The following is a 27148-nucleotide window of genomic DNA, read 5'->3' on the forward strand; positions in this document are numbered from 1 at the left end:
CCATACTGCCCCACATCGGGGAGGTTTGGGACAAAGCGTCAAGTAAAATGTTTTATCTTTTCCAAGAAAACTCAGTTGTTTCCCAAGTTCTATCAAGTACTTTTTATAAAGTCAATACCCATAAGTATCCTATAGACCGCATAAAATTGTAATACACTATCGTGGTTTTTTGGAATAGTGTCTTAAAGTCAAAACATGAAAAAGTGTCCCAAACCTCCCTGGTCTCCCCTACTCCGATTTTGATTATGTTAGGGCCAGATGGTGAAAGCTTGACGATTCCCTAAGAGTTCTTCTTCTAATACACCATTGAAGATTTCTTTAAGAAAAATTGATTAAAAGCTCCCTCAAAGTCTTCCCAAAAATCTATTTTGAAGTTTTTAATATTAGATTTTGTGCAAAAAAATTTTTTTTTTAGAAAATTAGCATAAATCCATTTTCAATTCTAATTGAATGCTTTTGGGCTTTTTAGACGTCTCAAGATTCAACAAAGGCCCTTCAAGCCAGTAAAGACACTTGTCTTCGGTGAAAATGCACTGTGCTTCTTTTTAAATTTTTATTGAATGTCATGGAGAAAGGCATTTAGCCCATCTCTGCCTCTTCCTTAATCTTTAAGTACGAGTCGGACACCGGTGTCCCAAAAACAAATATAATTTTTTCTGACTATGTAGAGGACAAAATAACTTTCTATAGTCAAAAGAATTATTTTTGGGTTATTATTAAAGGGTTAAGGGGTTACGTGGGTCTAAAAAACATTGGAAAATACCAAATTTCCTGAATTTTTTTTGTTTTCTACGTAATAAATTTTTATTTTTATTTAAGTTCCTATAAGTATATATAGAAAACTACAACCTTTGAACTATATTTTCTAAAATTTTCATTTCAAAATTTTAAAAATTCAGCCGTTGGAATCTGATTTTCGAAGACCTTTTGGAAAAAGAAACATACTTTTCCGTAAGAAGATTTCTTAACGTATATTCATCTGTCGTCAAAAAACTAAATATTTTCTTTTAACTGATGGGTTAAACTCGTACTTGGAAGGTACATTTTTTAGTAGATGAAATTAGAATCTTTCGAAAAAGGGTTGTATAAAAAATGCGATTTTTGGTATATTTTACACCACGTTTTGTCTTGTAAAATAATTGTGAACAAGGCAAAAAAATGCTGCCGTTCAAGTAGGGGAAAGTACTCTTCCTTTGAATGTTCATGCCTTCGAATAATGTGATTATTTTTTGTCTTCCCAAAGAGACTTATATAATTATTACGTAATTATCAATAATCCTCGATAAGCTAACTAATATTTAAAAGAAATGTATAAGTCTCTAGGGAAAAATAGAAGAAAATTCATACTATTCGAAGGCATGAACGTTCGAAAGTAGAGTACTTTCCCCTACGATCAATTTAACACGAAATATTTATTCTTTTGACGTCAGATGAATTATTCCGAGAAATCTTGTCCACCGATTTTTTTTCTTCAAAAACCGTTTCCAAAAATCGGCTGAATCTACAAATTTTGAAAACAAAAAATCAGAAAATATTTATAGTTAAAATGTTGTACCTTTATATGATTAAGAGCTCGAATTAAATATTTTTCTTATTATGCTGAAAAAAGATGTCAGGGAAACAACATAATCGTTTAATAAATTTTAAGCTGAGATATGCATTTAAACATTCCATCAAAACGGTCTTGGATATTAAAGATAGGGTCAGAGTTTTCAAATTTGTAATGAAATCCTTTGATTTCATGATTTTCCTAATGTTTATGATTTCTGAAAAGTATTATGTAAGAAAGCATTGAAACTATAAATATCTATGAGGTCTATGAGTATTTTTTGTATGGCGAGATGATCCCAATTGCAAGCTTGATTTCCGCGATCACTTCTTGGAAAACCTAATACCACTTATCAAAACACAATCTTGGACGTGTTCTCCGTAGTTTCCAGGAAGAGAATTTGGGTCATTTTTGCATGTGTCTCATGGCAGTGTCATATGGAACAAGACTTGGCCATTGGATCACCGTTAAGATGCACTCTATGGCCAAGATGATCACCCGTCGAGTGACCTCTCCTCCGACTCCGCCTCGGCTCACAAGCGCCGCTAGAGAAATCTACATTTTAATGGAGCTGCATCATCTGGAAGCTGCACCGGTACTTCCAAGCTCAATCATCTCTCATTCGCCAAAGAAGAATGCGTACGTGGTCTTTCTTCCCATTTTTCCTCGTATACAACTTGTTCGTTTTCTGCAGCGGCCACTGGCTTGAAATGGAAACTCCCGGGAGAAGATTAATTGTAGCACATTTAATGAGCTCAAGCTGAGAGTCAATCTATAGAGGAATTATTATTTTCTTGGAGATAACTCAACAATTGCTGTAGCAATTCAATATTATATTCAATGAAGATTGATTTTATTGTGGAATTTTCATGAGGTTTGGAATGTTTTATGGGTTTTTATCTTCTTTATTGAACATTTTTTTTGAGATGATAGATTTTCATATCGAATCTTGATGTTTTATATAACGGTTTTTGTTCAATCTTTTGATGTCAAAGGGATTATACAGGAAAATTACATAACAAAGAGCTTTTCACACATTTCTCAATTTCATTTCTTGTCACTCCCGCCCAGAGATTCATTGATAGTTTGAGAGTCATGTGTGCAAATTGTCACTAAAGTGCACAATTACCTGTTTTTACTTTCTGTATTAATCCTATCTTTAACATCTTGCAGATCACAGAGAAGCAATTGTTCAACTTTTTATTTTTATGATCTCGTGCTTGAAAGAGGATTTACCAGGTTTACCATATAATTTTTTCAAGGTTTTTTTTTAAATTTTTTTTTTAATTTTCGATGTGCTTATGTTAGCGTAAAAATTGTCAACTATTTCACTGCTCTTCTTTTAACCACTTCCTAATTTTTTTGCTGTTTTTGGACACGCTCTTCTGAGCAAACACAGAGTAATTGCAGAGAAATGGTTTGAAATGTCGCACATCGCAAAATTAATGAGTGTTGTTTGTCTATAATTTTTTACTTAATTAGATTTAGACAAATTAATGATTTTGGAAAGTTGACAATTTTTTTGGAGATTGTTATTCACATTAAGTCGAAAGTTATTGAAAAAGTTTACTATTAAATTTTAATTTGAATCCAGAGTAAATGTTTGAGATGCATTGTAAAGATAAAAATATTTTAAAGTAATAAATGTTTTTATAGACTTACATGTTTACATACAATACATTTTTTCTCTTTCACAAAGTCAACAAATTAGTCAAATTTATATATTTTTGCAGAAGCTGTCTTGAGCAATCATTCCCAAAATCTCTTGAAAACATTTCGAAGCACCTGCTATATTTCTGTCATCTTCTAAAATGTGGTTCATTGTGTATCTGTCCCAGTCTACGATGCAAGATTTGCCCTCGCGGAGGTGTGGGAATGTCTGGAATTGCGCCAGGTTAAGTGACTTAGAAGCGCGCGCGGTGGGAGTTTTTGCTGGCAAAGACGGTTACTATTTACAATAAATGGGTATAATGATGCTAATAAAAAGGGCAATTAAATTGCAATTTCACTTGCATTGTCTCTTTGACGGAGGCGCACTTGCTTGGAGACGAACACACGCCACAAATAAAAGTGGCGCAAAGACATCAGAGCGATATGAAAGAGAAAAATGCGACAAATGAAGAAATAGGAGATTTTTTTCTTTGATTTGCCGATTTAAAAATATGCATAACAAAACTATTAAATTGAGAAATTTTCACCAAAAGTGTCCAAACCAAAGCCAAAAACGTCCAAGGATGGGTTAATTGCTCAAGAGCACATATGAGTAATAGGGGAAACTGGGGCAGCAATAAATAAAAGAAAAATTAGATATTAAACTTCGGAGGACGATACCTATATAAATTCGTGGATACTAGGGGATAGCGGGACTGAATTAGTATTAGAAATTAGACAGCTGTGTGTTATAATTTTTATTAGAAGGAATACTGTGGAAATCACTATTTATTCGAAGTATATACCTTTTTTCTTTCATTGAAATATTTATCAGCCTGATAACAAACATTTTTTTTTATAAATTTGTTGGCTATTTCTTCACCGGTTTCCTCTAGAGGGATCCTTGTCCATTGCAGAAATGATGAACATAAGTCCGAGTAGTGTAAAGATAAAGGAACAGATAATCCTAACCGGCTTATGTAGGTAAAATTCTTAATGTGAGCTAACTGGGAATGCATGCAAATTCGATTTTAGAGCTGAAGTTATGGGACGCCATATTCAGGTTTGTCTTGAATCAAATTCGTGAAATTATACAATTTTTGTATTTAACCCTTTAAGGACGAGAAAGTCAAAAATTGGGGTTCAGAAAATATAATTTTTTTCTAACTTTTAAGAGCAAATTACAACTTTATAAGGACGTAGGAAAAATTTCATTTTTGGATCACCGGTGATCCAATCGTCCTTAAAGGGTTAAAACAAAATATCAAGTATTTGGATGGACTGACAAAAAAGTGATATTTGTGTAAAATGCAGACCAGAATGTTCTCTACGTTCTCTATATAATTTTGCTGAAGAATTAGATCTCATCGATTACTCAGAAGCCGAGGTAATCGAGGTTGTTTGTTTCTGAACTCGTTTTTTCGACCAGAGCGCCCTAAGTGTTCATTTGATGAACTTCAACTATATCAAAGAATTGATGTATTTTGTGAGACTTTTCATTTAAAACCCTATTTTAAGTGTCTTGGTCAAGTAGAAGCAGTCAAATTGACATCAGAGTGGTTTCAAAGCGTTATTATGGGAAAAATCAATTTTTTCACACGTAAACGGCAAAAACGGAGTGATACCGTAGTCTGAGTGGAAAATGATGTATGGACGAAATGTAGAGACAAATGTGCTCTACAATTATGTTGAAGTAATCATCAAAATCGGTTTAGCGACAGTCGAGATAATTGAGGTTATGTGATATTGAAATTGGTTTTTCGACTGTGGCGCCCCTGGTGTTGGTCCCACGAAGTTCAAATATTCTAGAAAGTTGTAGCATTTGGTGAGATCTTTCATTTGAGCCCTAACTCATCAAAATCGGTCAAATAGAACCGGAGATATGATGTTTTGAATCCCTTGGTGCCGAGAGTTCACTGTAACTAGATATTTGCGAATTATTTCTGTTCATGGGGTTGTCCTTTCAACTCCCTTACTTTACATACCAGATTATTTACGGATTGGCATTACTAGGTTCTACCAGATTGGACCAGATTGAATTTTTGAATATTTTTATTTTATGATATTTTCTTTATCTATTTTGTGTTTATTATGTAGTTTTATCTTTCATTTATTTCCTTTTATTAAATTATTACAAATATTGCTTTACTCACTAGCAATGTAACTCTGTTCACCCTAGTTCTTATAAAAAAAATTATTCCTGGCGTGAAAAACTGTTAATACCACTTTTTTTAACACATTGAAAAAAAATGAGAAATAGATTAACGAAAGAAAACTCGAATTTATTTATTGTTTTTTTGAATCTTTTTACGGGTTCTATGGAAAGACGCTTTACTTGCCCCTTCCGTAGTATTCTTCTAATGTGTGCACATATCCCTGTATAAATAGTGGTATAAAAAAAACATTCATTTATAGTTAGATTGGACTTGGTATTCCCTATCTCACAATAAAATTTCGGTGACTCATTGGTAACTTAATTTTTGGCGTGACCTCTCTATTTTAAGTAGATTTGAATAAATAGCACAAGAGTATCATTTAATGTGTATTAAAAATAATCTAGAGAATTATAGATATATGTTCTATGTAATAGAGATAGCAAAGATAGTGGTCCAAATGCAAAATCGTTAATAACTGTTTAAGTTGATGAGCCTCATTAAAAGTTAATTTCCTAAGAACTCATTAAAATACAGATCCTACCCGGTTTTACTAAATAAACGAAACATTTCATTTTGATCCTAATCTTAATGTTGCAAATTATAGTTCTAATTTTCCTTAAATATTACATTAAAATATTACAGCAATTCAGGAAATTCTGCTTTATCTAAAAAACAATGTTCAAAGAAAACACAATTTAATTTCCATGTGATTAATGGTTTATTTGGAAAAAAAACTGACTACAAAATGAACAATATTTCTGTTAAAAATTCCCACTTGAGTTTCTGATTTTGTAAATGTGAAATGTTTTGTTGAATAGAAATGATTGAAATTGAGCACAACGATTCATCATCCAACTTTAATTCAATGGGAGAAATATGCAGAAAGATTTTAGCTAAATGAAAAACTACCTTGACGAATATCATGCAAATGAACACTATATTTAAATAATGACTGCCCTAAACGATAAACATCCTCTCACTGACTTCAGAAATTTATCTCTATGGCCATCGAGACCGTTTTGGGAAAAAAGATCTCAATTTTTGCCCAGAAGAAATATAGATAGTATATTTATATAGTATGGAATTTTTAGCGGAAATCTAAGCGTGAATGACGAATATAATGAACAGGAAACAGAAATCGGGCTTACTCTATATATTTTTGTGATGTGCAGAAAAAAAATGTGAATCACAGAACAAGAGAGGCTCTAGAAGCGATGAAAAGTCACGGATGGCATGAGAAATAACAAATAAAAATTATTTACGCCACCTTTTGTGTTGGGCAACTATAGGGAAGGGGTCAGTGGATGTACCAGAGTTTCGGCAAAAAGAGAAGAAAGTCCATTGGGAATTAATGGCCACGCGATTGAAAACTGCTAGTGTTTCACATGGTTTTCAATGATCGACTATTTCATTATGTATGAACAGTGTTGATCAAATTATGTGACACACGGAAAGGCCTGATATCAATTAAAATTATAAACAGAAAACTGAAAAAGAATAAAAATTGTAAAAGTAATAATAATTGAGTACAAAAATAAAATTTACAATTGAATGAAAAAATAATTTTCCTCTGTTCCGAAAGTAGTTGTAAGTTTTAGGGTTTAAGAAACGATTTCCAGGTACCCTTTTCATATTGATAAAATTCTTAGGCATTTGTAGAACATTAAACATTTAATCTTAACATAATCTTTAATATAATTTTTAACGATTTTAGTCGAAAAAACGATTTTGTCAAAGGCTTTCAGGCTTTGCACACATTCTGGCTTTGAACACTTTATTATCTTCCGATATTCCTTTAGTGAATAACTAACATATTTCAACTCGGCTTTGAAAAACTAATTAGGATTTTTAAATTTATATTTTTAAACAATAAAACTAAAACTTAAGAAATTCACAACAATAAATTTGTCAATTAGTCTGTAAAACAGAATTAGGAACATTTCATATTCACAAGAAATATTGAGCTTCCCAGATATTTGAAGTGGGAAGAATAAGTTTCACTATTTAAAAAAAAAGAATAAACGTGAAGGATTCATAAAATTAATTTCATTAAAAAAGTCATGAAACATCTAAATGCTGCAGTTCTCTATCGCAAATCTCATTGATAAAATCTAAACATTGAATAGCAAATGTAATAAAAATAAGATCTCGAAAACTGAATACATCTGTTAATCATAAATTCTGTAAAACAACGATCACACTTTCTTCGTAATTTTCAATTATGTCTGCGCAATCACCTCAATTGACCACGACGATCACCCTCATAATCCCAAAACCACAAGATCTTATTCATACTTTCGTTGAAACTCAATGATCACTGGCTCATGGCAGTCATTTTCCATCCACGATTGATGAAGATCGCGCGCAGAAAACGTGCCCCAAGTGACAAATTAGACGTGGGAACCGATCGATCTCTCAGCCACACAAAGATCCTGAGGAAGACTCTGTGCGGGTGATTTTCCATTCTTCCGTGACCATCGTGAGCGATCGCGTGCAATTTTGCGCATTTTCATCCCGCACAATCATCGATTGAGCACCACTTTCACCGCTTTTCTTGAGCTTTTGTGGGCATTGTCGCCGCCAAGGCACCAAAAAGTGGGCCGCCTGGCAATTTGCGTCGTCAGGTCATAGAAATGCCACCGTTAAATATGTGAAAAGATAATTTAGCAAAGTGCTATTTGATTATTCTGATGCTTCTGTGATTCATTCTCAAAGGGGGTCAACAGCCAGAGAAATTTAGAACGATGCGAAAGATTTCTTTCAGGGATCTTCCACAATACGGCATAGGGGAAAGTGCTCATGCTTCGTATGATGCCAAACTTCCTAATAATTAATGTTTTTCCTATGTTTCTCAGTAAATGTGACACACACTTAAAAAAAACTAGGGAAAAGTGGCCAGGTTTTTAAATATATTGCAGAGCCACATTTATTCAGAAACATAGAAAAAATTAGTCATTACGAACCATTGGATCGTACGAAGCTTGGGATCTTTCCACTAGTTTTATCTTGCGGTTAAAGATTAGAATATGATATTTCTGATCTTCTATTTACCGCAAAAACTTATCTAAACTCAAAATTTCTTGTGGTTTTTCTTTGCAAGACAATTCTTAGTCAATATTTGATGAACAAATTGATTTTTCTATGAAAGATAACGTGATAAAAACGTTAAATTTTCTAAAGTGAAGAGTTTTCATTTGAGAGTTTACTTGAGTGAAAATTTACACATATTTTAGGGATGTACTACGGTGCTATTAAAATGAAAAATTAACATTTTTTTCTTTACTAATTTACTGTTCTCAAATGCGTCTACATAATTGACTTCCATAATAATTCCTTGTATTGATTTCTGTCACGACTGTTCGGTGGTTTTAGAATATCGCTGGGACTGGAGGAAAACAGTCGAGATAGGAATTCATACAAAGAAAAGTCGATAATGTAGAAACACTTGAGAACAGTAGAGTGCTAAAAAATACATGTTCATTTTTGATTGGAATAGCACCATTATTGCTCAAATGCAGTTAGGGAAGATGAGAAAATTTTCAGAAGTTGAAGTTTTTCAAGATTCCTAACTAAGTCCAGATAAGTTTTTCTTGGGTATTCATACGACAGCATTGTTTTCTCATATAATTAATTTATTATCCCAAAATTTTATATTTTTGAAATTCATGCATACTTAAACTTGTCTTATACCAGCTTCAGACTGGAGGTTTAGCTCAGTTCCCGAAGGTCTCAAAAATCTTAATAACAAGCAATTTTATTGATTTTTCAAAGCCCTTAATATTCAATCTTAAACAACAATTTCCTAAAAAATCATGCTTGATGAGGAATTAGAGGAATTAAGCCAGATAGCTAAGCCTTAGATCTGAAGCCCGTATTACTCTCCCCTATAAGTTATAGCTTCTATCTCCCAGTGAAAGTGTAAGAATTTCAGTCAAGTTTCGATTTATTAATATTATATTTTAATTCTATAATTATTTTCGAAAAATAGTCAAATAATGACAGTAACTTTTAGCTACCTAATTAAGTAGCTAAAAGTTGCAATAATTATTTTACTGCTTCTGATTTCTACAATCAACCACAGTCGTTAAATTTTATCGTAATTATTTTCATTTTTTTTTGTATTTAAAAAAAATGTTTATTGAAAATATTTTTTCTTTCAAACTCATAAACTCAACTAAACTGAAAATTATTTTAAACGTTTTATACAATTATAAAATACAAAAACAACTAACGTAATCTTTAAGAACATCCTGCTTTTCCCTCCTTTAAATGAATATTACTTATGAATTTTAAGATTTGTGATATTTACTTCAAACTTTACTCCCAAGACTTTTTCGAAATAGTTTTTATGACGTTTTAAAAATAAACAAATAGTATTTAAAATGTCAAATTATGAACCGAATCTCGCAAAGCACCTGTTTCTTAACTAGTTTTCGAGTGAATTTCGAATGTTTACATTATAAAATGATAAAATTGTTAACAAGTTAAACAGACTAAACCGATTCCAACCGGGACACCGAATACATTAAGCAAAAGGGATGGTAAAGCATCCCAGGCTTTGTGAAATGCTTGAACTCTTGACTTAAGGCATCTACACACTAGGAGCAATTAAAAAAAATGCTTTTTTTTTTAAAGAAAATTTCTTCTATCATTGCGAGCAGAACGTCAAATTTTTTTAAAAAGTAATTTTTGACGGAAACGAAAACCGCTTCTAGTGTGTAGATGCAATTTGACGCAATTAGATGCAATACCTCAAAAGAACTTACGCATTATTTACCGTTTACTTGTTTTTAACCGTTTTAACCCGATTCATACATTACTCAAAAGAATCCACAAAATTGATTTTCGTATAAAAATTACTCATCGATTACGTATAAGATTACACAACGGTTTTTACCCGATTTATAAATCTCTCAAAGCATTGCCCAAAATGCTTTAGGAGTAATTTAATTGTTGTTCGGATAAAAATTACTTATTGGTTGAATTGGAATCTGTTCAAGCTTGTCAAGAACTCCAAGACCTTTCCATAAGCCTAAATATTATACCATTTGGTTAAGAAACACACTCTCTAGAGCCTTTTTAACCTATGATCTTGAAAAGCCGTTATTAGGAATGAATCAACTGTATTTTCGTATAAGGACGAAATGTCTTCCTAATAAGATTTGTCTCTGGATCGGCTCTATTTAGGAACTGGACTTTATTTAGGTTATTTAGGCCCATTACTCCTTATTCTCCCACTCTATCGTAATTCCCAAAGCGGTTCTCCAGTTCTAGATCTCGGCTTCTGTGTGCCTCACGAATCACAGTTTTACATTGATTAATGTTTTATTACACAAATAGTAGGTGAGATTGTTAAGAATCTCACCTAATATTGTTTCAATATCTTTTAGCGAAATTGATCTTAATTGATTAATTTTAGTACTTTGGAAATTTTTTTTGTTTTTTGTAACTTTGAGATTTTGCTCGGCACACCTTTCAGATCACACAAATTTCATAAAGTCATTAAACATCCTACTCTTTCTGTTTTGTATATGTCTATCCCAGTCTTTTGCACTCTTCTTCTTCTTTTAGACATCACACAAATTCAATTCAATACAATTTATTTTGAATATCAAAGACTGCGATAAATATATACCAAACGCTTGAAAAAAAAAGATATAAAAATTTTGATCTCATAAAATTTTCCCGGTCTAATGTGACGGAGACATTAAAATTCTATTTTTTAATTTAAATTTAATATTTCAGAAATTCTATGTTCGTTTATATTCAACTGGACCACATGACACCACGTCAATGTCATTTTGACAATTAAATTTCGCGCCACAGTTACTTTTGAATTCTCAACAAGCAATTACTTTTAATTCCAGTCTAACATTGAAATATTCACGAGATCCATATAAAACTTTCATGAGCAAATTAATTTCATTGTAGAAACACACGAAAAAAAAATTCACGCACATTTTTATCGTTACTTTAATGGCCTATTCAGTGTCTATATGAACTCTAAAGACTCTTGTTATCTCACTGGTGATCACTGAAACAACAAACTTTAGTATCCACATTTTTGCAAAATGCACCTCAAAAAGGTGATAAAAATGCTCTTTCCATTCCATGTTTTCTTTTTCTTAACCATGCTTTTTTTCGCGAATTTTCGCATGTTTTGCCATCTTTTGTGACACTTTTTCTTTGACTGATTAACTTTGTGGGGAAGCATGAGAGATTCCTTAAATGTGCAGTGTAGAAGTGGCAGAAAATGTTACAAAATTGATGTTTTTCAAAGAGAATGGGTGAGAAATTGAAATGATGGCGTCATCGTTACGGAAATTCGCATAAATTTCAATGCATTTCTTCACAATTTTCATTCGCACCAACCGGAAAACATGTGTAATGCGCTAAAGGAATAATTTTTGATACATTTTTACTTTGGATGAAAAAATATATATATATTACTCTTTACAATTTCCTCTATTACTTCTTTCTCGGCATTTGTTCATCTATTTAATGTTTTGAGATGGAAAATATTATGAATAGGGCAATTTAGATAAACGAAACAAGAAGGGGAATTCTTCTCTTGTTTTTTTTTTATCAAATACCTATGGAAATTATGTAGAGAATAAAATTCCACTGGAGATACTGAGAATGGGTGAATGGACTGTAGGATGGATGTTGGAAAGTATTTGTTATGGGATTTTAATCGAATTTCTTGGGAGGATTCGCAAGGTATTCCTCGGAAAACCAACAATTTAAGCGTGTTAATAACCGTAATTGCTTCCCATTGTTGGCTTATTATATATATATTAATACTTATGTCCATCTGTGGGTGTTGGGAATATCTTTCTATCGCCACACCATCATTTGAAAATCATTAATTTCCCCTCAACAATTTTCTACAGCTGTAGGTAAAACAATACGAAATCAAGAAAATCTCACGATCATATTCATATGATCATCCCTCAACCACTTATTAATTTTATTTTTATGAATTAATGCTTTTTTATAAGCTGTTCTAAATAAATTACGAATGTTGATTTTGCAAAATTTTTAGAATCAGTCAAGATCATTAATATACCCCCCAGAGAAAAACCCTGCTCTGCAGAGAAATTCATAAACTTTCTTTCTTGATAAAACTTGAGATAATTAATAAGTGATTTTTGGTGTTAATTAAATTTTCTTGAGTGCTCAATCACAGATAGACATTATGGATGAAAGAAAGTATCTAACATATGGATGACTACCTCAGGTGGTCATTAAAGTGAAACATCAGAGTGGGAACGGAAGCGAGGGAGAGACAATGATGACAAATTTCTGGAGCGAAACGTAGCAAATTTTTGCTGTTATTTCACTCTGTGGCAATATTTGAGAATACCACGGAAAATTCATTCTCATTCTGACAGATTTTTCCGGTGAATTGCGCATGATGGACCTATACTGAAGAGCTGTCTTTGTTTATTTACAGTGAGACCACGGACGAGATCAGGAGGAGACAAATGGCGCCTAGCGCCGGGAAAAGTGTTCCAGGCACTCAATCTCTCATGAGGTCTGCGTCACAGGACATGTCTTCCGAGATTCTCATCGGATGGCCACCAAATAATGGCTTGAAGGTTCGTTGAAACAACTTTTGTATAGGGCGAAGTGATGCTACTTTGAGCTGGGGGGCTACATTGATATACAATGTTTTCACATATTTCTAAAGAAAACCGCGCTTCTACGTAATGTAGTATAAATACAATTGGTAATCTAAATGAAATTATGGTAAGACGCAGCTTCCTTTACAAATATATGAAAAAATCGTATAGCAATGTAGCCCCACAGCTCAAAAGAGCCCCACCTCCCCCTACCTAACATTCTCTTGTCTTTTAATTGAACTTGAGTAATTAGTTTATAATATTTTATTTAAATACCTTAATTTTTAATTGCAATTTCCAAAAATAAAAAATTATTCAGAAGACGTTTTTTTTGTGAAATTTAACAATATTTTGTAAAATGGTATAATTACACTGACCGTCAAATTTTTAGTAGAGAGCCGTATTGAGACTAGAGGTTTAGCACAGTCTAGAATCTAGAATGCCTACATTTAAAAAAATATTTCGCAAAAATGTTCGTAAATGTTTGTGATTTCCCTTTTTGGGGACTTAAGAAATGCTCGTAAATCATGTACAACTTACAAAAAATGTCGTAAGAGTTTTTCCTTTTTTTACAAATGTTGTTCATACCGGTGGTAGCCAAAATCCCGAAAGCAAAAATCCCGAAATCCAAAATCCCGAACGCCAAAATCCTGAAAGCCAAAATCCCGAAAAGGCCAAATCCCAGAAAGCCAAAATCCCGAAAGCCAAAAGCCCGAACGCCAAAATCCCGAAAAGGCCAAAATTCCGAAAGTTAAAATCCCGAACGCCAAAATCCCGAAAGCCAAAATCTCGAACTCCAAAATCCCGAACGCCCCGAACGCCAAAATTCCGAAAAGCCCAAAATCCCGAACGCCAAAATCCCGAAAGCCAAAATCCCGAATATTCAAAATCCTGAAACGGATGAAATTATATGGGGGAAAATGTTTAGAATAATTTCGCAAGACACAGAAAGTTTCTCTTTGCCTCCAGCAAGCGCGGGTGCAATCGTGGGAGTAGCTATGACACTTTAAAGAATTCGGGATTTTGGCTTTCGGGATTTTGGCCCATTCGGGATTTTGGCTTTCGGAATTTTGGCCCATTCGGGATTTTGGCTTTCGGGATTGTGGCCCATTCGGGATTTTGGCTTTCGGGATTTTGACCGGGACCCCTTCATACATAATCACTTGACGAGATTTTTTTTTAAAATTCTTTTACAAACACTTGTTCGTACGTTTTTGTTTATCTGGCAAACTTTACGATCAATGACAAAATTTTACGAACACTTTTCTATGTGTTTACGAACAAATATTTGTAAAAGAGCAAATAATGCTCATCAAGTGGTCATGTTACGAACGATTTTTGTAAAAAAAGTACGAACTTTTACGAATTTGTTTGTGGATTACACGATTTACGAGTTTTTCGTAAGTCACCAGTAAAAATTAACAAAATTTACGAAAATTTTTACGAAATATTTTTTTTTTCTGTGTATGTATTATATTAAACATACTATTCAATTCAAGTATTCTCAGTATAGAAAGCAATGTTAAAATTATGAATAGGTGAGACTGGAGCAAAATTAGTCAGCAAATGAAATTTTTCATTACGTACAATTCACAAAAAATGTCGGTATCAGGTTTACAAATATTTTAAATAATAGAAAGAGAGATATTTACTTTAATAAAATTATGATTTCCTCAATATTCCTTGTAAGGCAAACTATAACATCCCAATATCTAAAACCATCCGTGAATAATTTTGCCGTAGTCTCTCCTTTAAGCTTTATCAGAAAAGCTTATACGGGCAGTAGACCTAAGATTTAGCCAGGCAGATTGTGTAACTCCTCTAATTTTTTATCAAACAAGATTTGGTAAAATTTTAGCAAAAGGTTAGATAATAATACATTTTTTGAAAAACAAAAACTGATTGTTATTTAGGATTTTAAGAGATTCTAGAACTGGACTAAAACCTTATTACTGCTATAGTTGATTATAATTTTTAACCGCGTATCCCTATCGGCCGGGGTAGCGGACCCAGGACATCCTGGTTAGCAGCCCATGCTAGTCGATCCTCTGACACTTCAGAAAATGGTTTAAAGTCGATCCCAAGACGACCCAAAGCAAAATCCTGAATTTGTTTAGGCCATGAAAGCCTTCCCTTTTGAAGTTAAAATTAAAAACAAAAGTAATAGTCTTAATTGAATACTTGCATATTTCTGAGGTTAATCTTCATAATCTCGGTTAATTTCTTAATTGATTTTAAATGAAGTTTTGTTGAAACATTTTGAGAGTAATTTTTCTGTGGAAAGATTATCTCAAAGTTTTATTAAACTGTTAGAAAATTTAATTAGTTTGATTGAAACAAAGCTATAAAAACCACAAATCATCGTTTGGATGGCTGTCTGCACGAATGCAATAATATCATTTCGATCGCGCGCTGAAACTGATCTAAATGACAATGGAAGCAGTGAAAGTCAATCTTTCAGCTATCATTCACACCTCACCTGGCATGAGATTAATTGTTAATAGTTTTTATGTGCAGAAATTAGCAAAAAAAAAAGGGGGCACATTGATTCATCACAAAAAGTTGAGATTTTGACTGATTGAATTAATTTTTTGGGATCAGTGATCGAGGTGATCGAGGTGATCGAAAGAATTGAATGGATGAGAGATTTTGCTTTAATAATCTTGTGATTAAGTGATCGAGTGACCGGTGGTAATGTTTATGATGATCACCTATTGAATGAGAAATTGTTGCGTTGATGACATTTTTGAACACCTGTTTCTGAGATAAATTTTCGTGCTAGTTGGTGTCCTAAATGGATAAATAATTACACAAAATATAAGAATTCTCGAGAATAAAAATAGTATGAATTATTACCGAGCTCTGATTGTTTTTCATTAGCCTGCAATTCAATTCCATATTTAATATTTATGGCAAATTCTCAGCCCTTTTTGACATCATGAAGTCTCGACAATTATCAAATGATGTGAATTGTCTACGATTTTCCATTCCCACCTGAAGTGGGTGGTGAGATGAATAAAATTTCTACTTATGTTTGTATAGTGCGTCTTCATTTTTCAAGCATTTTTTTTTAAATACTTGTTCAGCTAGAAACGCACTGGAGGTTGATGCGTTGAACAATGAAAGAAAATTGCTACTCTTGTAGTACATTTCATAATTTTCTCTCTAATTGACTGCGATCTTGCACTTTTCTGCATTCACTTGGAAATTTTTCTTTAAGCTATACGATCGCGATCATACAACCACAAATTGCCCACCAGTGTTGATTTTGGTTGATTGACTTTGATGTTTTAATGTGCAATGGAGTGAGAGAAATATTTTCTTTTAAGCGAGCACAACTAACTTCATTTTGCATGTTTTATTTTATTTTATTTTTTTTTTAATGTTATTAGGGGTTTTTCTGATACATTTAATGGTATAACACAATGACTAAAAGCATTTTTATGCATTTCCCTGATGGGTATCATAAGTTATTTTCTCTTTCTAAGAAAATAATTACATTTGAAAATCATTTTTCAAAAACAGCATGATATTTTAGTTTCCACCTTTTATTGGTGGTCATCTTGAGGATTTGACGACGATATCTGTAACCGTTTGGCTTCTAAGCGGAGAAGACACACTTAAAATGAACTTGAGTTATTTTTTTTTTAAATAAAAGTAACTCTATTCTATATATGTACAGAAGAATGATGTGTTGTACAAGATCATTTACATTCCTTATGGATAAATTTATAGTTCAATAGCTAAATTGAATAAATAGTATCATGTATCCGGTTTCCTACGGTTACGATTTTTGGTTGGTTGGTTACTGCATTTTATAAAGCTAAGATGTGTCCATGATAAAAATGTTTTTTAATCATGTGACATTTTGATGATACATGTCATTAGCTGTGCATTTGTAAACATTATAAAGCATGTTTTTAAGATTCTTTTGGTAAAACTCCCATCAACTTCCGTGCATTTTCACTGAAATCCGAGAATAGAAGAAAACTCATCGTTTACACGTATTTCCAAAATCCTGAAATCAATTTATGTAGACCTTGGAAAACTCACAAATCCTTCACTCCAGATCGCTCGGAGGGTGATTTTTCGATTCCTAGACACTAAAACCACTGCCCAGTAGGGGAATTCTGCAACAATATGACAATATCATATGATAAATTTTTGTTGTAAATTCGGGAGCCGGAGAGTTTTAATAACGAAGAGGCAACCGAAAACCCTAAATTGGAAATCTACGTAGTTTTGAAGATATCTCGTGAAATGTGTACGAAAACAGGGAAAAAATTACACTAAAACTGGTCGCATTTTTCAGAGCTAATGTCACCCCCTGGTTTGGATAGAGATCTGCACATGTGGAAGTCAGAGCAAGACATTTTTTATGCAGGGTAGCATAAACTTGACCGTTTCCATCACAGACTGTCTCCAAAAATGACCGTTGCCCCTGTACAGAAGTTATAATATACACCCGATCTTTTGACCAGATTTGGTGTCATGTCATTACTCAAAGGCAACCAAAGAATGATACGAGAAAAATGATATCCGTTACGTAAACAAGGAGATGAATCCATCAAAAACTCCTAATATTTATGCCATTGAGAGATATAGGGCTTTTGTTAAAAAGGAGCTGAATAAGAAGACTAAACCTATACCCTATATACAGAACATCGAGGACTTTATGAAAAAGTGGAATAAAAGGGTCAAGGACCGCAATGATGATCTTGATGAGAGGAATCAAGAAGAATCTGCAAAATTTTGTTAGTCAAAAACTTGGATAAAAAAGACCAGGGGCGATATAACTTATTTTCGATACTATCGACAAATCGATTCTGAAAAATTTAAACGATAGCTGCACTTCCTGTAGCTAATAGAGATGTTTATCAACAGCCACATTCGTGTAAGAACGTCAAAATGAATGGCCCAACTATCCGCAGAAAGTCAACATTCACTTCATCTAACAGATATAGATTAATCGATACTGTCGATTCGATAGTATCGAAAAGTTATCATTCCGCCCCAGTGTATATATAAGTAATCTACAATGAAGTAAAGTTAAAAAAAAAACATTTTTCTTTTTTTTATATTATGTAGTTTTTATTTTTGAAACATATTCATTGTGAACAATTTTATCGTGGACATGCTTTAGTCTAGTATAACGTCTTGGATAAGAAGAAATTATCTCAGCTTAATGTGAAATGGTGTGTTGTACGAGATTAATGGTTCAGATCACGGATAAATTTAATAATTTCACAATTGCCGAATTGTCTAGACAGTAGTAGTCAGTAAACAGCCTTATTTGTGCGTATCGCTGAACATTGATTCCTCAAGATAACCACTTATATACTAATTCAATGATAAAAAAAACTCCATTTTGCGTTTAAATTTCTACCCATTTTGTTGGTAAATCAGTAAAGTTACAGGAAAAAAGGTTCTTGAATCAATTGTAATTTGAGTTTACTTTACAAGTCTATTAAAAAGTTGTTTTATTATGAAGAATTTTTAGAACCTCTAAGAAAAAAGCTGGTGGAATCGGTACTCTGAATATTGAGTAATCAAAGTAAAATTACTTTTTTGAACATTATTCGGCGCATTTTAAGAATTAACTTTTGACTAAAATTATTCAATGCAACACGTTTTGGGTAAGACACAATCAGTGAAAAGCTGCGAATAGTTTTCAAAAAAAAGTTTTAATTAGTGTCATGCACGTGAAGATCCGAACTTCCAGTGTTAATCATTGCAGCTCTTCCCTTACGGTTTTGTGATACTGGATGAGTGAAAATAGTATTCCCTCTTGCAATTTTGAACAATATAATCTTTCTCTAATTTGTCTGTCAGTAAGCGTAACTTTGCTTCCTTATTGAAGTCAGTTTCATGTTTCTGTATAGGATTAAGCCAAAGATTAATCCTCGTGTACAAATTGAGACGTGACATGGAGAAAAAATGGCGGGAAAATGGTAATAACTTGGCGTGAACTATAGCACATCTTCCACAAATGATCATTTGCCAGATGTGCGTGCAAATGAAGAATGTATCATTCTTTTTTTTGCCAGTCAGAGACAGACTGAAGAAAAAATGGTGTGATCTCAATTGAATGAGAAGATTGCTGTTTTCATTTTATTATCTCAAAGTTTTTCTTCCAAACCAGCTGGAAAGGTGCATTAATTGAGTAATTAACTTCCAAGAAACTCTCTCAAAAGACCAAGAAAAAAGTGGACAAATTTACTGGGAAAATTTTAACATGAGCATATTTTTTTTTTGCATTTGCAGGACAATCAGAGACCACCTGTGTACAATCCTGAGGATTATGTGCAGTCTTTGAAAAAATACAGCCGGAGACCCAATGGCGGAGCCTCAAGGTCTATTTATGATAACACTGAGGACAAAATCAATGATACTATTCGGTCAAATACCTTGCCAGCCGCAGTTCTTAGAAGTGGAGAGTACAAAAGTCCCATTCCCACGAATTCGGACACTGATAGCGAGATGACACTGAGGCAATTTGGATCCATTACGGATTTGCTCACAAAACTGCGAGCAGATCTCAGGGCAGCCTTTCCTAGGTTGGTAGAGTTTACTTTGAAATGCTTCCATTTTATACACAAAATATTATAATAGAGTTAATTGTTATTCCCGAGTCTAGTGAACTGATCTTTATTCTTTAGGGGAGGGTGGGGCAGTTTCACGCAGTTGAAGTTTTTTAAGACTGATTTGCAAAACGAATATGAACCATATTCAAGTTAACTTCCGCTAATTTCTTTGTGTATTGACTATTTGTAAATATACAGAACTCTAGCTAAATAATTATTTTTTCGTTATAAAAATGTTTATTTTCGAAAACAATACATTCCCTTCCCTATAAATAATTGAAAGTCTTTAAAAATCTGATAATTCCCTAGAACTTATTCTTTAGCAAATTTAAACAGAGGTTGTTTGAAAATGAAGGCACATTTTAGTGTCTTTTTGATTAATTTGTTTCGAAAACTTTAGTAAGGGTGATGGGGCAATTTTAGACATTTACGACAAAAAAATGTTTTTGGAGTAATTAATTAAAATCTAAACATTGTGCTTTGTATATTAAAGTAAACAATATACAAGAATACGAATAAGACAGGGTAACGTGTGGTATTTTGGGACACTTTTTAGCACTTTCGAATTTCAAACAGCCTAATGACTTCTCAAATTATTTCTTTCTTTGCTGATAAAAAAAAATTATGTTCCTTATTCTATCCATAATAAAATTCTTACCGAAAAATGTTGAAAAATGCATCATTTTTTATTCAAAATAGTAAAAAATGTAAAGAAGTAAGAATGGTGTATTTCGGGACAATTGGGTATTTCGGGACAGACAAAAATCGCTATTATGCAAATAAATTTCAATTAGCCTGACTATTTGCCTTTAAATCTAAACTTCATTCTTTCATAAAAAATTTGTTTAAATTTCACTTGTATAGTGGCTCAAATCGAAAAAACTCAGCACTGTTTGTGTTGATATCTGCAAAATTGACCACACTGAAGGTTTTGTAAAAAGTGGAATGTGACGCACAATATTCACGTGTATTTCACACTTTAAATTAAATAAAATTTCAGAAGTTTTATATTTATCTGATACGTAAAGAGCTTAAAATTTCATATAGAACTTAAAAATAATAACAGAACAAATATTTATAGGATTTTTGATGTGTCCAGAAATACCCATATTATGTCCCGAAAAGCACCTTGTCCAGAAATACTACACGTTACCCTATGCTCGTAAAATTGTTCGTAAATGTTTGTAAATTCTTACTGGGGACTTACTAAATGCTCTTAAATCGTATAACTCACTAACGAGTTCGTAAAAATTATAAGTTTTTGCAAACATTGTTCGTAGCATGACCACTTGACCAGCACTTTTTGTTCTTTTGTAAACATTTGTTCTTAAATATTTCTAAATTTACAAAAAAAGTTCGTAAAATTTTATCATTTATTCGTAAAATTTAGTTACACAGAATAAAACATTTCGTAAAATGGTTCGTAAAAGTTTGTGACAAATAAAAATTTAGAGGAGACCGGGGAAGTATGGGACAGGGGTAGTGTGGGACAAGACGATTTTTTCATTAATTTTTGAATAAAATGGGATTTAACCACTACTCAATCGTAAACAAAATTAAGATGTATCTTGACTAAAAGAATGGATATCCTCATTTTTTATCGTTTTAATTATATAAACACTTTCTTAAAAATTGTATCAGAGATATATAATCAAAACTTTTTTATCTCATTAGCTAACAGTATAGTCGGGAACATATATTTATAAAAGTTTCAGAGATTATACGCTCTTGTTTTTTACTTAAAGGTTTTAAATACCAAAACTACCCGTGGGGATGATTGGGACACCTGAAAGAGGATGAATAATAATAATAAAATAATAATAAAATAAAATAATAAAAATAATAATAAACGTTGATTTTCGACAAAAGTCAAAACATGAAAAAGTGTCTCAAACCTCCCCGGTCTCCCCTACGAAAAAAATATTTGTAAAAGAATAAAAGGGACAGATAATCCTAACCGGCTTATGTAGGTGAGATTCTTAACGTTAGCTAACTCGGAGTGCATGCAAATTCGATTTAGAGCTGAAGTTGGGAGACGCCATTCAGTTATCTTGAATCAAATTCGTGAAATTATACAAATTTTGTATTTAAACCAAAATATCAAGGATTTGGATGAACTGACAGAAAAGTGTTATATGGGTGAAATGTAGACCAGAATGTTCTCTATAATTTTCCCATAGAACATGATCTCATCGATTACTCAGAAGTCAAGATAAGCGAGGTTTTTTGTTTCTTAACTCGTTTTTTCATCCAGAGTGCCCCAAGTGTTCATTTGTTGAACTTCAACTATATCAAAGAATTGTTGTATTTTGTGAGACTTTCCATTTAAAACCATATTTTAAGTGTCTTTGTGGAGTAGAGGTAGTCAAATTGGCATCTGAGTGATTTCAAAGCGTTATTATGGGAAAAATCAATTTTTTCACACTTAAACGGCAAAATCGGAGTGATAGCGTAGTCTGAGCGGAAAATGATGTATGGACGAAATGTAGAGACAAATGTCCTCTACAATTATGTCGAAGTAATCATCAAAATCGGTTCAGCGACAGTCGAGATAATTGAGGTTATGTGATATTGAAATTGGTTTTTCGACTGTAGCGCCCCTGATGTTGGTCCCACGATGTTCAAATATTCTAGAAAGTTGTAGCATTTGGTGAGATCTTTCGTTTAAGCCCTCATTCATCAAAATCGGTCACATAGAACCAGAGATATGATTTTTTGAATTTCGTGAACTTTGACCCCTCATATCTCCGGTTCTATTGAAACCACAGCGCGCATACGCACCATTTTGGAAACGTCCTAGACTGGGCTACAACATACTAAAATTTCATTAACTTGCACAAAGGAATTTTTGAGAAAAATGATTTTGAATTTCGATGAATTTTGACGCTATCGCAGCGCCACCTATGGTGACTTTTTGAACTTCCATCTGAAAGTGCTCATCGAGACGAAACCAAAAAGGTAAAATTTAGGTCGCTATGTTAATTAGAACCGGAGATAGAGGCCGGTCAATATTCGAACTTTGACCCCTTATAGCTCGGGTCAGGGGTTATGGATCGACTTAAGGTTTTTTTGTTTGATAGGTATAATCAACGGCTACAACATACTAAAATTTCAGCCCGATTGCATAAGGAATTTTTGAGTTATTTAACTTTTAAGATTTAAAAATTTTCTTTTTAATAATAGCGCCCCTAGCGGTAGTTTTACGAACTTGCGATGTTAGAAGGGGAAGTGGCATTTCACGAGAGCTTTCCAAAAAGCCCCCATTTTTAAAATTCTGACAATTAGAACCGGAGTTATGGCCATTTTAAGAAATTTTTTTTTGGACCCTTATAGCTCGGGTCAGGGGGGTCGGGGGACCTTAAGTTTGGTATTGATGGAAAGCCCTGAGGCCCAACTATAACATTCTAAAATTTGAGCCTGATCGATGCCATAGGGGCGGAGCCATTAAGAAAACAAAAAAAGGGGGGTATTCAAAATGGCGGAAGGAGGGGTGGGGGGTGGGGGGTCAATGCACCAAGTTGCAATTTTCATACGATATATAACCTTTGCCGAAAACCGCAAGTCGATATCTCTTTTAGTTTGGAAGCTATTAAGCTCCAAAGAGCGGCCGGACGGACGGACGGACGGACGGACGGACGGACGGGAACGGTTTTTAGCCATCCATATATTCGTGATCAGGAAGTGTCAAAACACATTCTGGCAAAGTTTGGGGCCAATCGGAGGACATGAGATTTTGTTAGGATTATAGTAGGTGAGATTGTTAAGAATCTCACCTAATATGCCCGTCAAGTGATCATGTTACGAATAATGCTTGTGAAAAAGTACAAACGTTTACGAACTTTTTGGTAGGTTATACGATTTACGAGCACTTTCGAAGTCCCCGATATGTATTCATAAACATTTACGAATAATTTTACGAAATATCTTTTTCTATGTAGATGAATATTTGCTTTCCGCTTGAGTTTTATGTATTCTATTTTAACGTTTTAATTGTTCAAAAATTTCAAGCAATTAAAAAACTGTTTTAAATTTACAAGCAATCTTTAGAATTTCAAAACAGTTTCTTGTATTCCAGAAAATATTATAGAAAAGAATTAGATAAATTTCCTGTCTGTCGTCGTGACTTGCAATTAAACACTGAGAATAATCTCATATTAAGCCTTAATTAATGTCACCAAACAATGCTACAAAATTTCCCACAGCAAAACTCCCCCCACGAGAAAAGTGTCTTTCTTTAACTTAAGACGACCCACAAAGGTCTCAAGACACAGTGATAATCTTGCCCTGTTTTGTTTGTCAACTTAACACGACAAAATGTTTCTTGCTAATCTGACTCATCTCAAAGCAATCCCTTCACCCATCAACAACTTTGTTCAGTGATGAAAGTCGAGTGAAAAAAATGCAGATGCCACTTTGGAAAATAATTAAAATGGATTTTGCATACATTTGAGGCTCCGAAGCGGATAAAGATGCTTCGTATTGGGGCTCATGTTGAGATTAATTCATGCAAATGATCACATGACTTTCATTCGTTCAACAACATTGTAAATCATTCGAATTGCTGTCGTTTTTCACGGGAAAATCACTTTCCTCTGCATTTTTTGTGATTTCTTGAAAAAATGCAAAGGAGATTGTTTGAAAACCTTTGCTCCACAATTCTCATAACGTTATTATATTTTTTTAATTGAATAATTCAACGTCAGCAATGTTTTTTGAGTCCCAAAATCGGCATGTGGATGATCTTATCTAATTAATTATTTCTTGTTTTAGTTTTGTGCAAGAACTAGTGGCTAGTCCTTTGGATGGTGTCAGTCTCCTGTTAGACGTCCTTAGAGCCATTCAACTTAGCCAAACTAGTACTGCAAGTGGAACTGTCTCAACCCCAACGTCCCAAATTCAGCGAAATACGCAAACTTATCAAAGAAGAGCTCTTTTGGATGAATTGGCTTGCTTGTAAGTATATTCATCAATAATTCTTTCCATTTGAAAATAATCCCACTAATTCTTCTATGTTTCCACAGACAATGCATCAGTTTATGCTGTGCCCGAAGTGCTGAAGCTGGAATCCGCCTAGGCTCATCGCCGATTGGCCTCCTTCCACTTGCAGCCGCCGCCACAGGTCAAGGCATTCGATCGCGTATCCTTGCCCTTCAACTTCTAACAACAGCCTGCGATCCTGTGAATTCAGGCACAAAAGGACACTGTGCAGTATCTGAAGCCCTGGCAACTTTGAGGCTGCGCTGTGGTGAACCAGTACGTTTCAGACTGCTCGTGGGAATGCTGAATAGTGGTGGAGGAAGTGGTGAGCTGCAAACAATAGGATTGGGTTTCCTCAATACATTCCTAGAGAGTGCAGATGGTGTCCAAGAGCGTGTGTACATTCAAGCAGAACTCCATCAAGCTGGATTTGATCCCGCTGGGATGGTTAGAAATCTTCCGACATCTGCACCCTGGATGGAGAAACTTCGGTTGGAAGTGAGACGCTGGGAAGATGGTCGTATTGATGTTGAACGTCTTCAGAGGCAAGCCCGTGAGGCTGAAAAGATGCGCAGTCAAGTTGTCATCCTTGAACGACGTGTCCAAATTGTTCAGGAGGAGAAAGCTGTGCTCACATCAATGGAAAGACGCCTTCAGGAACGTTGCGCTGAACTCCAGAGGGAAGTTTTTCGTCTGCAAAATGCCCAAAGCAGTTCAGGTAGTTCAGGTAGCTCCATGGTCAAAGTCACTCCTCAAAGTGACAACAAGCGTCCCATTGCCCTTCCACGACAAGTTCCACCGACACCACCCAAAACCCGCGCTGGAGGATCTTCTGAACATGAAGACGAAGGTATAAGTAGTTCAGAAACCGGTCAGTCAATGAGTCCTGAACCACCAAGAGTCCTTCCTGCAAATGACAGTCAAGTGGTGGAAGAAGATAACGCTACGACAATTGAAGATGTAATTGAGGAACTGCAAAATATTGTTAGCGATGCTGAGCGTGACTTACGTCGTGGTGGCACCAAAGAGAGCGAAATTGTTCCGGTAAATTTACTACCGCAACCTCCAAGAAAATCGCGATCTCTAGCACATCTCATAGCGAATCCCAGTGATGCTGAGGAGAGTGACTATGGGGCTCTAACTCAACCGCCAAACGATGGAAAAGTAACACCGTATTGCGAAGAAGAGGACGAAGCTGTAAGCAGAGGATCCCCTTTTCGTGGAGCAAGACCCGGCTTCGATAACAACACAAATCGAGCTATTTTGAATGTTATAATGGACGCACGGGAACAAGAAGAAGAGGGTCTCCTAAGGCGACATCAGAGACCTCCACCGCCTCCACAGCACTTCAATGGGGTGTTTTTTATGGGTGACATGGGTGCTAAGTACTCAAAGGCACCGCCGATGGTGGGGAAGTCCAAAAGTATGGACCGAATGCAGTCCTATGGACTCGATACAATGGTGGACATTGTAGTTTCTCCAGAAGGACAAAAGAAAATGGCTGATATGGACATGGTAAGTCAAATTGCACATCACATTTTGTTTTGCAACAAAACCTTAAATTCGTGTCTTTTTTTTCTGCAGAAAATGAGAAGTCCAATAGCATGCAGCCTCCATGCACCTAATGGCTTCAAACTCAAGACCGGTCACGTCAACGCAGGTCTCTATTCTGGCTCCCACCTTGTGCGCGAAAACATGCGCGCCCACTCGAACCAAGGTTCGCGGCTCACGGACCTCCCATCGGGTCTCTATTGACCTCTGCCGCCGCCACGGCTCTCAGCTCTCTCTGTGCAATACCAACCCAAACGATAGGATTTCCCGTACTTCTACGACACATTTCCACACGGTGATGGCCTTCCTTATGCAAAACACTCTTCGGGACGGAAGGATTTTGATTTTTCTCCAAAACACTAGATTCTTAAGAGTATCAGCAGTTATAGCTTAGGTTCTATATATTTGTTAAGGGCTTTTGAAGTTCTGCCTCATGCAGAAATTTCATTAAGTATAATCTGGAATATTTTTAAAGCGGTATTCGATTTCTTTTTAGAATAATATCGTGTGACTGTTTGTTTTGTTTAGTGTGAAAAAAATCTACTTTCTATTCTAAGAAAAGCTATTTAAAATGTAAAGGATGTATCTTGGTTCTGCAAATACACGATAAATGAAATTAAATTTGAGGTTTTTTTTTTTTAATTTTACAAGTTGAAGCCCAAATATTAGAATGTGTCAAATTTGTATTTAACAAATTTGAGGAGAAGAAATATAATTTGGCGAGTTGGGGAGGATGGGGCAGTTTTGCACAGTTGAAGTTTTTTTTAAGACTCATTTGTTAAAATTTGTGAATTTATATTCAAGTTAATTAAGTCCAGCTACTTTCTTCTTGGTATTGGTCATTAAAAAAGTTATGGAATATTTCATATATAAGGGGAATTGGGCCATTTTTAAAAAAAAGTCTTCTTTTTAAATTTTTTAATGAAACTGGACGGACCTTACCATGTTCAAATTTAACTCCACAAACCACTTTTGAATGTAAATAACAGAAAGCCCTATTTCGAAGATGCACTAATTCAAAGGCACCCCAACTCCCCCTGTATTAGTTTATTATTC

At 34.2% G+C, this 27148-nt stretch overlaps 1 protein-coding gene across 2 annotated transcripts in view; it reads left to right on the forward strand.

Moving 5' to 3' along the window:
- Positions 1 to 26713, forward strand: part of LOC129800905 (uncharacterized) — a 71932-nt gene extending 45219 nt beyond the window's left edge. For both annotated transcript variants that reach the window (XM_055845642.1, XM_055845643.1), the window contains 5 exons: positions 12812 to 12956; positions 19245 to 19537; positions 24335 to 24517; positions 24586 to 26056; positions 26126 to 26713. In XM_055845642.1, coding sequence (XP_055701617.1) covers positions 12812 to 12956; positions 19245 to 19537; positions 24335 to 24517; positions 24586 to 26056; positions 26126 to 26296 — 2263 coding nt within the window. In that variant the 3' untranslated portion in view covers positions 26297 to 26713. The remainder of the gene's footprint in view (positions 1 to 12811; positions 12957 to 19244; positions 19538 to 24334; positions 24518 to 24585; positions 26057 to 26125) is intronic.
- The last annotated feature ends 435 nt before the right edge of the window (positions 26714 to 27148 follow it).

This window comes from Phlebotomus papatasi, chromosome 2 (genome assembly GCF_024763615.1).
Source record: "Phlebotomus papatasi isolate M1 chromosome 2, Ppap_2.1, whole genome shotgun sequence".
Lineage (NCBI taxonomy): Eukaryota > Metazoa > Arthropoda > Insecta > Diptera > Psychodidae > Phlebotomus > Phlebotomus papatasi.